Consider the following 13,818-nt stretch of genomic DNA (forward strand, 5'->3'; position numbering starts at 1 on the left):
CTTAAGGTCCTTGAGCAGTGCAACTTGTTGGAGGTCAGCAATCTTCCTGTCCTGCTCCTCAACATTCCCCACATAATCTTCAATCTCAGCAAATTTCTGCAAAAAAGACAAGGCAGTTCAAGATCAGGTGATCCTCAAACAAGTAGGATATATAAACAGAATCAGTGATCCTTACGTCATTGAAGTATTCGAGGAACTGGTGGCGGATCAATGGCAGGCCTTGTAGATCCTCAACTTCAGGGTTCTTCCTCTTCTTACCACCCCTTCCTTTGCTGGGTGCCTTGGGGATCGAGACGCTAGGGCTTGCAGTGGCCTTTTTCTTGGTGGATCTCATGGTGTCAAGATCAGCAAGGCTAAACTTGGAGGCAGTCTTGGATGATTTTCCAGCACCTACACATTTAAAACAAGATAAGTATCCTTATCCTATTTCTATTCAACTATTTATTTAAATCTTTAACTATGTAAAAACAGGATACTTACTTGACATGGTGACTGAGCCTGAGGATACCTCTTGTGAATCCTGGGTGATTGTCTTGAATGATCTTGTTTCAGGACCGAGTCTTCTAAAAGCAGCGAGTCTTACCTCAGTGACAGGAGATGGTATGAGGTGTGAAATAGTGACAGCTGTACAACAAAAACAGAAGGGTGTCAGTGATCCTTATACAAAAAGAAGACTGTCTGGTGATCCTTCTCAGGATCCTCTATCCTACCATGGGTGGCCCATTTCCTTGGTAGATCATTTCCATTGGGGATAGAATCTCTTTTGACGAAGAAGAAACGCCGTTTCCAGTTGGTGTCGTTCTTGGTGGCTTTAAAAATTGGGTGTTCTTCACCAGGTTTTCGTTTGAACAAATATCGGTGGGATCCAAACGTTGTGAGATCATACATCTCAGCCAACTCCGACATTCCTAGGTCAATCCCTTCCTGCTCGATGATCCTTTCAAGGGTATATAACACCCTCCAGATCATAGGCATAGCTTGGATATAGGAGATGCCGGTGAGGGAGAAAAAAGATTGGGTGAATTCTGGGAAAGGATACGTATATCCTATCATAAAAGAAGTGACTGGGAAAGCTACCCAAGTCTCAGAGATGTAGTCACTCAGAACAGTAGGATCGAAAGGTTTAAAGAAGGTGTTCGCCGGAAAGCAGTGCCGGATCCTATCTACTTGTGGATCAGTAAAGCAACACCTCTCAGTCGCTGAATCCTTGATGATCCCTTGACTTTTCAGAGGGCTGTTCTTCTGGTGATCCTTAGCGGGAGAGTTCCGGATCATCATTTTCGACGAGATGATGGTAAAAGAAGTAAAACAGAGTAAGAGAAGGAAGAAGAGGAAAAGAGAATACCTGATTGATCTTCGGATGAGAATTTAAAGGGAGTTTCTCTTAGATTTAAATGCAAATTGATCCTATCTCTAACTCCTATTTATAATCATGATCTTGCAGGGTAGTCACTTCTGTGACGTCAGATATGCAACGGCTAGTCCATGTTTAACGGCTACTTATCCGTTAGCTAGTTGCGGATAAGATCAACAAAATATAACTCATTTATTTTATATAATCACTCCTTATATTTTGGGGGCAATTGTTATGGGAGGATTTCCTAATGACCTGTGATCCTCAAGTGTTATCCTGTTTGGTGATCCTTACTTCTGTGACAGATAGTGATCCTCAGAAGTGCTTCAGGATCAGGATCATGGATCATCCTAAGGATCCTTATACTAAAGGTTGTTCACTTTGAATTTGGTATTGTTTTGCAGGAGTACCGGCTGGGACTTGGTCATGGCGATATTCCTGGAGCATATTCCCTTCAATTCTGCACGTGCTTGGCCATTGTGAACGTTATGGAGAACGTGGGAAGAGGGCACGAAATGCGGACAGTTAGTTAGGCTAGATATTTACTATTTTTAAAGGGGATAGCGAGCTATTTTTAGAACACTTGGCTATTTTTGGCTACACACACTCGTACAACTGCACTCACCAGCTCTCGGCGAAACACTTAGCATTTTTCATACATTTTTACACGATATACTATAGTGATCCTTGTACTTAGCTCGCTATCATCCGAAGTTGTAAAAGAATTATTGTTTAATTTGAGTTGGTGATCGGTAGTTTCCATCACCCGAGGTTTTTTATGCCGGAGATCATTCATTGATCAAGGGCTTTTTCCTCGTATAAATCTTTGTGTCACTTGTGCAATTCATTTCTGAGTGATCCTCATTGTTGTTTACCAATTCAAGCATCATACCCCGTAACAGAGAGTTTGGTTGCATTATCCTTGTCTGATTTTTGACCAAAACAATAATTATCATTGGAAGTAATCGATTGAACTTAAAAGAACAAAATCGTGTGAACAAATCAATAGAAATCAGAGTATGATACTTTAATGATTGAATACCTGAACAAAAGGAGAGATATATCACAAGCATCAGGACCGGCCCTGAGAATTCATGTACCCTGTTCGAGCTCGAAAAACGTGCCCTTAGGTTTTAACTAAATAAAAAATTTAAACTAGTTTTTTTCATACAACTTTGAACGGTTGACAAAAATATAGCATTCGATAAACAATGCAATTAACAAAATACAAAATATAGTATTCGAATGAATGACATACCGTAAAAACTAATAAGCTAATAGCTAACCAATGATTCGTGAAGCTCTCCTTGCATTCTTGATAGCAAATTGGTGAATCAACTCTTCACAGTTTATATCATTTAAGACTTCGTTCTCGATAGCAATCATCGCCAACCCACTAAGTCTTTCTTGGGACATTGAAGATCATAGGTAAGATTTCAATAACTTCAACTTCGAAAAACTTCTTTCTGCAGATGCCACGGTGACTGGAATAGTCAACAATATCCTATATGCATTGCATGCTTCTGGGGAATAACCGTCTTCTTTCATATACTCCAAAACATCTACAGGACTGCTAAATTTATTGGTTAGTGAGTCACGAAATAAATTAAGCTCTGTATAAAGTGCCTCGCCATCAATATCCGATTTTTCTTTAAACCTGAGTGCATTTTCAAGACGATGACAAGACGACTTAAGATCTTCATCTTTAATAATCCTCAATGTACGTGGAAACAAAAAAACCAAATAAACCCTCGTACCATTTAAATTGTTCAAATCTTTTCTCTAAAGAAGCAATAGCTTGATCCACAATATATAAGAAAAAGTTTACTCTGAAATTCTCTTCTACTGTAAATGCAACTTCTTCACTACTAGAAGTCTCATCTTTTCTTTTTTTCCTTTTAATCTTACGTTTTTCTTTAAATATGGGATCAATTTCCATTTCACTAGCAATCTCCGTAGCTTCTTCAACCGCTTTAGGAAAACCGGTTTCTCTATAATCCTTAAAGTACTCAATCAAATTGTTTATTTCTTGAATAGCAATTTCAAGATGCATATCCTTTGCTTGTAATTTTTTGCTCACAATATTCACCCGGTTTAACACTTCATACCAAATGACAATTGATACCAAAAAATCAAATCCACTAAGTTGATTTTCTGCTAAAGCTAATGCTTCCTCTGCAATTGTAGCATCACTATCTGTCTCTCCAACTTCAAGCAAAGCTTCCCGCACATCATCAAGTTGCAATTTGATTGCCTTAACACTCTCAAAACGACTTTCCCAACGAGTTTGAGACAATGACTTTAGACTCCAGTTTTTCACATTATCTTTCAAAATTTACCAACGATTGATAGAATTTGCAAAAATCGTATAAATCCGTTGGACGTGTCCAAAAAAACTCTTTCCTTTAACACAACTATAAGCCATATCACATAATGTAAGGTTAAGTGAATGGCTACCACAAGGAGTGTAAAATGCTCTTGGATTTTCTTTTAAAAATCTCGTTTGGACTCCTTGAAGTGAACCTTTCATATTTGCCCCATTGTCATATCCTTGGCCACGCATGTCATCAATTTCAAGACCAAGATTTTGTAACTCCGCATAAGTTACATCAAATTGTCCCTTCCCAGTGGTATCATTAGCATTCAAAAACCCCAAAAATGACTCCTCAACAATAACAGAATTAGATGAGAACTTTACATACCTCACTATTATAGTCATCTGTTCTTTGTGACTAGAATCGGGGGTACAATCCAGTATGATTGAGTAGTACTTTGCTTCTTTTATGTTCTTAATGAGTTCTTTTTTAATTTCATCAGTAAGCATAAGTATTATCTCATTTTGGATCTTGTGTCCAAGATAATGCACATGAATATCGTCACTAGTGATCCGCCGAACATGCTCTTTGATAACCGGATCAAACTCTTCCAACATCTCAACTAGACCCAAGAAATTTCCATTACCTGTTAAATACAATCAACAAAAAATTAAGTAAGAATAAATGGAACTAAAACAAAACAAAACAATTTCAATTACCTTTTTCATACAACTTTTCTTTATTTCCACGAAATGCTAAATTATGCTTAACAAGAAACTTGATTAGCGCAATGATTCTAAAAAGGACTTGTTTCCAATAATCCGCTTCCTTCTTGAATTGCTCATGTTGAAATTTATCAATTGTGTCGTCCGACTTCAATCTTTTACGCAAATCAAACCACTTTTTCATATTTATGAGATGATCTAAAGAAACTTCATGTTCTTTCACTCTACCGGTAGCATGGTGCCAATCATCAAAACCTACACCTCCCAATCTACCTTTTGGCGCCCCATTTCTAAACACTTTGCAACAAAAACAAAACATCTTATCTAGCTCTTTCGAATATACTAGCCATTCTCTATCACACTTCTCCAAGTTTGATAATGTTCTTGTATAAATAGTGGCTGAAAATCATCTATTAAATTTATCATATGGACCAAATTCAATACTAGTATCTCTTTTAGGACCTTTCGCGACCAATAGTTTAATCTCATCCGCATTTAGTCCTTCCCACCTTCTTGGATCAAATATATAATCAACATGCTCTTCTTGTTGTTGCTCTTCAACATGTTCTTGTTCTTGTTGCTTTTCAACATGTTCTTCGTCTTCTACTTCCACACGTTCTTGCTCTTGTTCTACTTCATCGTGTTCCCGTTCTACTTCAACATGCTCTTGTGGTTTTTCCACATCAACAATAGGCGGATTAGGCGTCAAAAATTTTTGCATAGCACCCTTTTGTGACTTCACCAATTCATCTTGTCGTTTCCTCTTTTGACGCTTTTGCCATCCGGATGGTTGTTTAGGAGCCATTAAGTCATTAACGCCTAAATAATGTTCGACAACAACATAAATGAACTGAAATCCGAAATCGACATAAGTTAACTAAATAAATCGACATAACTGAAATTCGACATATATGAACTGAAATCCGAAATTGACGTAACTGAAATAGTGAAATTCGACAACAACATAAATGAACTGAAATCCGAAATCGACATAACTGAAATTCAACATATATAATGGAAATCGAAAAGATGAAAATCAATCCTGCTGTGAATAAATGAATTCGACATATAACCGAATAAATGAATTCCATATGTTCGACAATCGACAACATAAACGATAAAACGAAGGCCGTGCGTACTGCACTACTGCTGACCTGCTTGTTGTGACTGAAATGATGAAATCGAAGGCCTGCTGTCTGCTGATGATGAATGATGATCGCCGATCGGTTGTGCAACTGGGCCAGTTCCGACGTTTCTGTTCTTCCTCAATCCTCAGTTCCGACGTTTCTTTTCCGGAATCCTGATTGCCACCCACTGCCACTTTATTTTCTTAATTAGTTTTTTTAGATAATATTTGGGTATTGGGCTCGCTAACCTAATGGGCTAAATAGTTTAAACAATAGGATTTTTTAAGTGGGCCTATGTTAATATTTTTTTGGTTATACCCTATTAAAATTTTTTTTACATATATAATATCGGATTCTTTTTTAAAAATTACGGGCCCTACGAAATCACGGGCCCTGTTCGGTTGTCCTCCCCACCCTCCTTAAGGGCCGGCTCTGACAAGCGTATATCACAAGCTATTTTCACTCCCAAATATATATTACATCATACTGTTTAAAGATAAGAGTTGCACCATTGTTCCCTTTCTATATACAAATTTTTTGACCAATGTTTGATTCAAAAGTAGGTCGTGGACATGATCACGGCCAGCGATCCGGTTTCACTCGTTTGCTGGAGAAAATTAGTTCGTTTTGACTTTTCCTAATCGCCCAATTTATAATCTTTATCACACAAGTTATAAGCGTTATACCTTGGCAGCCCTTCGTGATGGACCATCAACGGTCTTTTGAGTTGCAGAACGATACACAAGACCTACACTAAATCCACGAAGTTTCCAAGCTGGTCGGCTAACTCCCGCGTTGGAGACATGATAATGCTACCCACTCCACCCTCTAAACCCCATATAGCTTTATACAACTTCTCCAAAACCTACAAAACAACAACTTTTTATAACAATAAAAATCGCTTTATATAATATAACTCCATATATCGTATAAAGATTAAAATTACAACTAATATATAATTATATATATGCGTATAGAGTACATAATGACATATTTTACAGCCCATTTTCCGAAAACCATATTAAAAAAGTTGGTGACTTATGCTAATAACATATGGCAAAAGTAAAGAATGAAACTTGTTTACTATGGTAGAAACCATCATCGAGCCTGTTAAAAACAGCCCCTACACAAAAACAATAGTTATGCATAGATCACACAAACATTTTCGCTTTTCATCTTTTAACTGTTTTAATGTTTTTTTATTTCTAATTACTTTATTCATCTCACACACATATCATGAGTACCTAGAAGGATATGTCTAGCATAGTCTTGTAATTTAACAAACATTTCCGGTTACATCTGACTCACAATACTTATCATTATATATTATGCAGCTTATCTTTAATTATTTGGTTTCTACAAAAAAAAAAAAAAAAAAAAAAAAAAAAAAAAAAAAAAACTCACGAAGAGGACTCATACCAGGTAAGAGACAAAGAGCCTCATGTCTTTAGTAGTTTATCCACCCTTCTTGTCATCCTTTCAATAAAAATGATTCAGTTTTGGACGTTAAACATGAGCTTCAAGAGATTTAACCCAAAGTATATCAAGCATCAGCTTCGCCTTTCTGCCCATCCTTCCGACTTGTAATTGCATCAACTTGTTGCAACTAAAAGTATCAGATTCTTTTGGGGTTCTTTTTTTTAAATATCTAACTAAACTTGCAAAACGAAAATATTTAAGAACATGAATATGAAAATCTGGAATATAATAGATTGAAAATGCACAGCTCATGTGTATTATGAGAAACAGGGCAAACAGATTTAAACAATCACACAGTTTGCATTACAAATCGTATAAAAATTATGAACACATAGTTATAGATGAATACCTGAATCTGTAATCTCACTGATCGGTGCATCATCTCTAACAAAATCAACATCAACAACATGAACATCATGAGGTTCCGGTTTTACCCCAATGCTCACCCTACTAAAATCCAACTATTAGATGCCAAAACAACCGATTTGGGCAAGTCGACCACTATACTCAGTTTAGCCTTTTCAGTTTTTTAAATAAAAATTAGCTTTTTCATTTAGGAAAGAGGTAATCCTTATGTTTAGCCTTGTCACATGATATTTAGTGAACAAAATAAGTACATACCTTGTGTTTGGAAAAGTTGTCGATTTGCTAATGCATGTTCGTCTTTAGTTGCACAACTGATGTGTTGGGAATTGGAGTTGCTTGAGTTGCAGCTGAGGTGGATTTGGCAGGTAGTGTGCAGACGATATTTGTTATGTCAGTGGTGATGTTGAAGACTCGGTTGACATTTACTCGGTACCTTTCTCTCCAACATTTTTCTATTTTCCTTCCAGAGCATAGTCATACTAATGATTTTAAAACCAAACATTTGAGGATTCCAAAAGAACGACTGATCAGTTTTGGCATTCTTTCACGGTCGCCACCAATTTCAAAATTCTGCAATTATCATAGTGTTTTAGCACCACATAACCTGAAAAACGGAGAAACCAATACCTAAAAAGAAACAAAAGCAACTGATCTATTAAAAAACTCATCGCACCAACCACTAATCAATTTTATTAATTTATGTAACTATTTATCATAGGCAATCCTCTTAAACATCCCAATTTTTTAACAGAACAATTAATTCATTGTTCTCAGTAACCCTAGAATCAACAACATTTCAAATTCAGTTTCTAAATAACCTAATAAAAATCAACAACCTTCATTCACAATATTCAACATAATTACCATCAGCCGTTGTTTGAGATCATGATGATTTGATCCATCATGATTATCCAGACTCGACACTCGTTACGGACGACTCGGATGATAAAATAAAAATATTATTATTTACGACTCGTGTGCAAACAACTTACAACATCTCCACCGTCATTCTCTTGAACAATCAGTCACCACCATCATATCACACCAGAATCTGGCCAGTCGCTATAAACAACAAAAACAATAATAGTAATGATAAGAAATTGTTGATCTGAACTAAAAATAAGTCGAATATAGCAAAGATTACAGTCGAACACTAAACACCAACCTTCCGCTGACAAACGGCCATTTTCTTCGTGGAGAAGGAATATGCTCCTCTTTAGAACTATCCTCTGAGCCCTCATCACCACTCCCCTCCTATGCTTTTGAAGTTGGTTCCACAATAGCTTTTGTCTCAGATGCATCCTTAGCATCATCCTGATAGAAACAGTTATAAGTAACAAATGTATTATGTTTAGGATCAAAACATTAAACTAAATACAAAAGCTCACACACTTCATCAGAGTGGCCACTGAATTAAGACTCAGTGTTTGAGTCAACTTCATTTTCAACTCCAACATCACCATGGAAAGAATCTTAAGGAAAGAAAGGAATTTGTTAATCATAATTATCATTAGAAGTAATCGATTGAACTTAAAAGAACAAAATCATGTGAACAAATTAATAGAAATCAGAGTATGATACTTTAATGATTGAATACCTGAACAAAAGGAGAGAACAAAAAATGGCTTCTCACAAATCTTCTGATTCTAGAACAAATCATGATATATATACACATAAACAAATCAAAATCGAGAAATAGAAATTGTGCGAAATTGATAGAAAAGGGAGAAGATTACGACATACCGTCTGTGTAATACTAATCGATAGGGCCTCATTGGTAAGTGCTACAAGATCTCGTGCATTGAAAATATAGAATGAGCGTGTGGTAATAATTCCATATTAATCCGAATCAATCCATACGCTCCCATTCCCAAAAGGTAACGGAGGCGTGCAAAGGTTTCCTCGGGCCGGACGGAGATTGGCCCTCGAGTGCAAAGGCAGAAGGGAGCTAACTGCGTTTTAAGAAGATTGTATCTGAAGGTGAAAAAGATTTTCTGCAGGTAGTTTATCATCAAAGCCCTGATAAACAAAAAATATGAGAAGTCAAAGGTCTATAGTGAAGAAGTCAGATAGTCAACAACACAAGCCTGCTATCATGATATATAAAGCTTACCATACCATCGATACCGATTACATCCTCGTGCCTTGTTCGATTACATTACAAAGATTACAATGTTGGAACATTAATATAATTTGTTGGAACATTTAGGAGTTGAGAATAGGAAAATACAAAATTAGATTCATTAACAACAAAAACTAAAACTGAAACCAAAAATTAACAAACCCATATTCTTGTTTTATTCGGCTTTCAGTACAGTTATCGAATATCGCAAATTAACCTATAAACACAAATTAATCCATTAAGATCCAATCTCCATAAGAGCATACCTTTGTAGCAGCATCAAAATAAGGTATGAACTTGTGCTCGACTGTAAACGCCCAACCATCATTTAATCAAAATAAATCAAATCAAGTATAGATTAGTAAACATCACCAATGAACAAAATTAATGCTAAACCAAATTATACAAAAAAAAAATAACTGACAGATGAAATACAGATAGACAAAGCTATACATGTCCTGCGTATCCAGGTCCTCCCATGACTGAAGAAATAATTGACAGATGAGGATCCTCCAGTTTAAAACAGATTCAATAAAATGTCATTCAAAACCTAAAAATCTATACAAATATCATAAAGATCTAATTAGTTTAAAACAAAAACTCACTTATTAATCAAGAGATTCTTCACCGTCGCAACTATCATGTAAAACACCTCTACAGACCTTATCTTTCTTTTTCAAAGTTGACCAAAAGTAAAACAGATGTTCAAACCACTGATTGAGTTATTCAAACGTCTGTTGAGCCCAACAGAGGTTTCTATTGGACACAGGGCCGTTCCTATGTTTTTGGAGACTCTAAGCGAACTATAAAGTGAGGGCCCTAATTTCGCTGACAGACTCTCCTCCAATCCTGACGCCATGGGTGATTGCCCTTACTTTTTTCGGCTAGTGAAAGCCGATAGCCTAGAAATTGAAAGCAGGTTGCTATGGGAAATGGGAACGATGATTGCGGTTGTATTTTTGGGCTTTAGGCCGCTAAATAATGATGATTAGGTCGATGGTGGTTGTGTTGTAATAGTTGGAAATCAAAGCGAAATGAGCTTTGAAACTTGGCCTTTTTTTGCCAAACAATAATTATTTTGGATTTTTTCAATGAAAAACCTGTTTAGTTTTGAAATAAACGTATTAATTTGGGCCTAATACATATAACTAAATATAAAAACTTTCTAAAAATTCGGAGGCTCTAATTTTTTGGTGACCCTAGGCTCGTGCCTAGGTTACCAAGCCTATGAAGCCGGCCCTGATTGGACATTTTGAAAAACATACCTTATCTTTCTTTTTAAAAGTTGACCAAAAGTAAAACATATGTTCAACTAATAACATAACAAAAAAAATGTCAAAACAGATTCTTTAGTATAGTCTACTCAACTTTTCAACTAAAAATTTATGATCTTTAATCATTTTAAACCACTAAGTTCAGCATATAATTAAACCTACTTTAACCCATTAAGTGAAGCGTTTTGGTAGCCGTAAATATGTAAAACCGTCTACTATCCGATCTGCTCTCTCGAAACGACGAGATCTACATCAATAAACCAAAGTTAAAACATAATTGGTGGCAAAAACAATGCTCCACATAGGTTCAATCAAGTATATATCAACTAATAACATAACAAAAAAAAATGTCAAAACATATTCTTTAGTATAGTCAACTTAACTTTTCAACCAAAAAGCCACTAACTCCAGCATATAATTAAACCTAGTTTAACCCATTAAACCCCAACATATTCAAAATTCTCAAAATATGCTTACAATTCATTCGCTTCTTGGTATGTATAGCTTGAAGCAACAGACAGAAGTTGTCCACCACAGTTGTATGCTAATGAAGCAATACTGTTTTCAAATTTTGGCATCTGACATAACAGCAAGATCAAAATTGTGTCAAATCCTTTGAAAAACATTTTAAAATTGCATATTTAATTATTTAGAGCTCCTTTAGTGCCACTAAAACTTTAACTTTAGTTCATAAGAACGTATCATCGGATAATGAAAATTACCTCAAAAACTCTTTTTTTACTTTGAACATTCCATATGGTGACATAACCGTCATTATAACCAGTGATAAAGGCACCATCAGTCCTGAACACACAAAAATAAAAATTAAGAAGAACAGTGATATAAAGTTATATAAAATTTCATGATTATTGAGTAGATAAAGAAAGGCTTCATCACCACCTCTACAATTGGAACCATCTAGGGCACCAAATAGAAGCCTTAAATAAAAAAGGTGGATAAAAATTTCGAAATCATTGTTTACCTGTGCAGATTTGATGGGCAACTCAAAACCAGAGGAGTGACAGGCGATTCAGGCGACAGAGGAGTGACCGAGGAGCTACGGACCGGCGGCCGGTGAGGGCGGCGTAGATGGTTCTGTTGTGAGGTATGTAGTCCAAACCTGAATCGGAATCGGTGAGGTGGCCGGTGAGGGCGGCGTACAAAGTCCCCCTTTTGTTGTCATTTTCTCGTTTGAAACCCTCGTTCCAGTTGTTTATGCTTGTCGAGATGAAGATTGGATGAGATGAAGGTGAAAGGTATGTAGTCCAAACCTGAATCGGAACCGGAGTTGAATCACCATTATCTGAATCGGAACCGGAGTTGAATACCGTAGTCCAAACCTTTATCTTGTTCAAAACCTACAAAACGAAAATTAGGGTTTACATGAGAAAGAGAGCATCTGAGAGAGATGATTTTTAGAGAGCATCTGAGAAAGGGTTTACCGTAGTATAATCTGCATCTAGTTGAATCACGATCTAGTGAGAGAGAAAGAGAGCATCTGAGAGAGATGATTTTTAGATTTTGAAGACATTTATTTTGAGAGAGATTATAATAAGTTTTTTGAATTTGAAATTTGAATTTGAAATTTAAAACACCCGCTTTTTATTGAGATGATTTTTAGATTTTGCCATTTTAAATTGTGATTTATTAACATTTTATAAATCACGAATTATGACATCACTTTGGACTATGTGGCATAGCTGAGAACTTGACACGTAGGCAAAATTACATCAGTTTCTAAGCTCCTTTAATAGATAGTATAGATAACAGGGGTTTACATCAGTTACTATTGTAACTTTTAGTTTTTCACCACTGTAGATTGCTTCCTTTACTTTTCCCCCCTTTTCATTTCAGCCATACACTCGCACATTTCACTCCATTAGAGAGAGAATTGTTCGATTTCTTAGAGAAAGAAAATTGAGATTGAAATATTGGAGGGGGTGTTACGGGGGTTGTGCTGGCGTTGCCGGCAGTCCTTTACGTCAACCAATGTTTTAAAAACCGGATCGGACCGACCGGTTGGACCGGGAACCAGAGGTCTGACCAGTCCAATTCAGTATATTGGACCGGATTTACATCGAACCGGTGAACCGACGGTCGGACCGGAAAACCGACCGGTTGAACCGGGTTATTAAATGAGTGAATCGGATTTCGGCATTTGTTTTTCAAATTTCACCCTATTAATTTCAAGACACCAGCCGGTTCTTACATCCGGTCGAACCAGTTGAACCTGTCGGACCAGTGACCAAACCGGTTCGACGTCCGGTCCGGTTCTGAAAACATTGACGTCAACGATATTGTTTGTAAACCCTAACATATGTAGGTGTCAAGGGCGAATCTCAGTCTCGATATTGTTTTTAAATTTTATTTTGGGCTATGATGAATTGATGATGCGTATAGATCCATCCATCTGTGCAAGGATGGTTGAATGTATCTAGTTACCATTATAGGTTAAATGGTCTGTTTTCTAAAGCTGATACCTTGCCTCGATAAGTGCTCGATGTTGTTGAAACTAGGTTCACTTGAGAGCCTCGATGATGATGATGATGATATTGTGTCTGAATTAGAGTAAGCACTAGCATTTGGCTGTTGAAGTGATATCGTGTGTCCAAAAAGATGAAATTGGGCTCATATGATAGTCTCCACAATTTGCTGTCTATGTAAACCTCAACATTTGCTTTTATCATTGTATTCATAATCATAATTTGACTTAGAAAACATGGACGCTAAAGCAAGGGGCAAATACGGTTAAAAGAGTTATATTAGTGTGTGAAATATGAACTTAACCATATTGTTACACTTTACAACCTGATTATGTCTCTTTATTACAACTAAAGCCCAAGTGATTCAGAGCTTGGTTTTTAAAATGCGTGATGCGCTTCGATGCGTTTTGATCCTAAAAAATAGGCTTGGACAATGTCATTTCAGGGGCAGTGAAGATAGTCGTAGTTGATGACTGAGATATATAGCTTAGTTCCTAAAAAGTATGTTTTTCCTAACAAACAAATAAACAAACAAGAAAGAGCTTTCTTTCTTATCATGTATTTAAAATGCAT

The 13,818-nt window shown here is 36.4% G+C and overlaps 2 protein-coding genes and 1 long non-coding RNA gene across 3 annotated transcripts; all 3 read right to left on the minus strand.

Annotated features, from left to right (window-relative positions):
* Positions 1-2,776: 2,776 nt before the first annotated feature.
* Positions 2,777-5,199, minus strand: LOC110923962 (zinc finger MYM-type protein 1-like). The gene is made up of 5 exons (XM_022168013.1): positions 4,857-5,199; positions 4,389-4,793; positions 3,878-4,315; positions 3,112-3,679; positions 2,777-3,011 (listed from the first exon to the last, which is right to left on the minus strand). Exons 1-5 carry the CDS (start codon positions 5,197-5,199, stop codon positions 2,777-2,779), a joined length of 1,989 nt encoding a protein of 662 aa, XP_022023705.1.
* Positions 5,200-5,451: 252 nt separating this feature from the next.
* On the minus strand, positions 5,452-7,407 carry LOC118489159. Its single transcript, XR_004886557.1, has 3 exons — positions 6,941-7,407; positions 6,208-6,386; positions 5,452-5,708 (listed from the first exon to the last, which is right to left on the minus strand). It is a non-coding gene; the product is annotated as an uncharacterized LOC118489159 (long non-coding RNA).
* A 219-nt stretch (positions 7,408-7,626) lies between these two features.
* On the minus strand, positions 7,627-9,553 carry LOC118489160. Its single transcript, XM_035986824.1, has 6 exons — positions 9,110-9,553; positions 8,964-9,012; positions 8,759-8,838; positions 8,532-8,680; positions 8,359-8,428; positions 7,627-7,936 (listed from the first exon to the last, which is right to left on the minus strand). The coding sequence occupies exons 1-5, from the start codon at positions 9,139-9,141 to the stop codon at positions 8,406-8,408; spliced, it is 333 nt and encodes a 110-aa protein (XP_035842717.1). The 5' UTR covers positions 9,142-9,553; the 3' UTR covers positions 7,627-7,936; positions 8,359-8,405.
* Between the last annotated feature and the right edge of the window lie 4,265 nt (positions 9,554-13,818).

Source organism: Helianthus annuus, chromosome 17 (genome assembly GCF_002127325.2).
Source record: "Helianthus annuus cultivar XRQ/B chromosome 17, HanXRQr2.0-SUNRISE, whole genome shotgun sequence".
Classification (NCBI taxonomy): domain Eukaryota; kingdom Viridiplantae; phylum Streptophyta; class Magnoliopsida; order Asterales; family Asteraceae; genus Helianthus; species Helianthus annuus.

What these genes read in the sequence shown, in the direction of transcription:
- LOC118489160 (XM_035986824.1), bottom strand. Translation starts at nt 9,141, where the DNA reads ATGAGGCCCTATCGATTAGTATTACACAGACG. An exon ending in TGTTCTCTCCTTTTGTTCAG is followed by an intron (nt 8,839 to 8,963) that starts GTATTCAATCAT and finishes TCTTTCCTTAAG; the next exon opens with ATTCTTTCCATGGTGATGTT. An exon ending in TCAGTGGCCACTCTGATGAA is followed by an intron (nt 8,681 to 8,758) that starts GTGTGTGAGCTT and finishes TGTTTCTATCAG; the next exon opens with GATGATGCTAAGGATGCATC.
- LOC110923962 (XM_022168013.1), bottom strand. Translation starts at nt 5,199, where the DNA reads ATGGCTCCTAAACAACCATCCGGATGGCAAAAGCGTCAAAAGAGGAAA. An exon ending in TAAACTATTGGTCGCGAAAG is followed by an intron (nt 4,794 to 4,856) that starts GTCCTAAAAGAG and finishes GATGATTTTCAG; the next exon opens with CCACTATTTATACAAGAACA. An exon ending in CAATGGGGCAAATATGAAAG is followed by an intron (nt 3,680 to 3,877) that starts GTTCACTTCAAG and finishes AAATTTTGAAAG; the next exon opens with ATAATGTGAAAAACTGGAGT.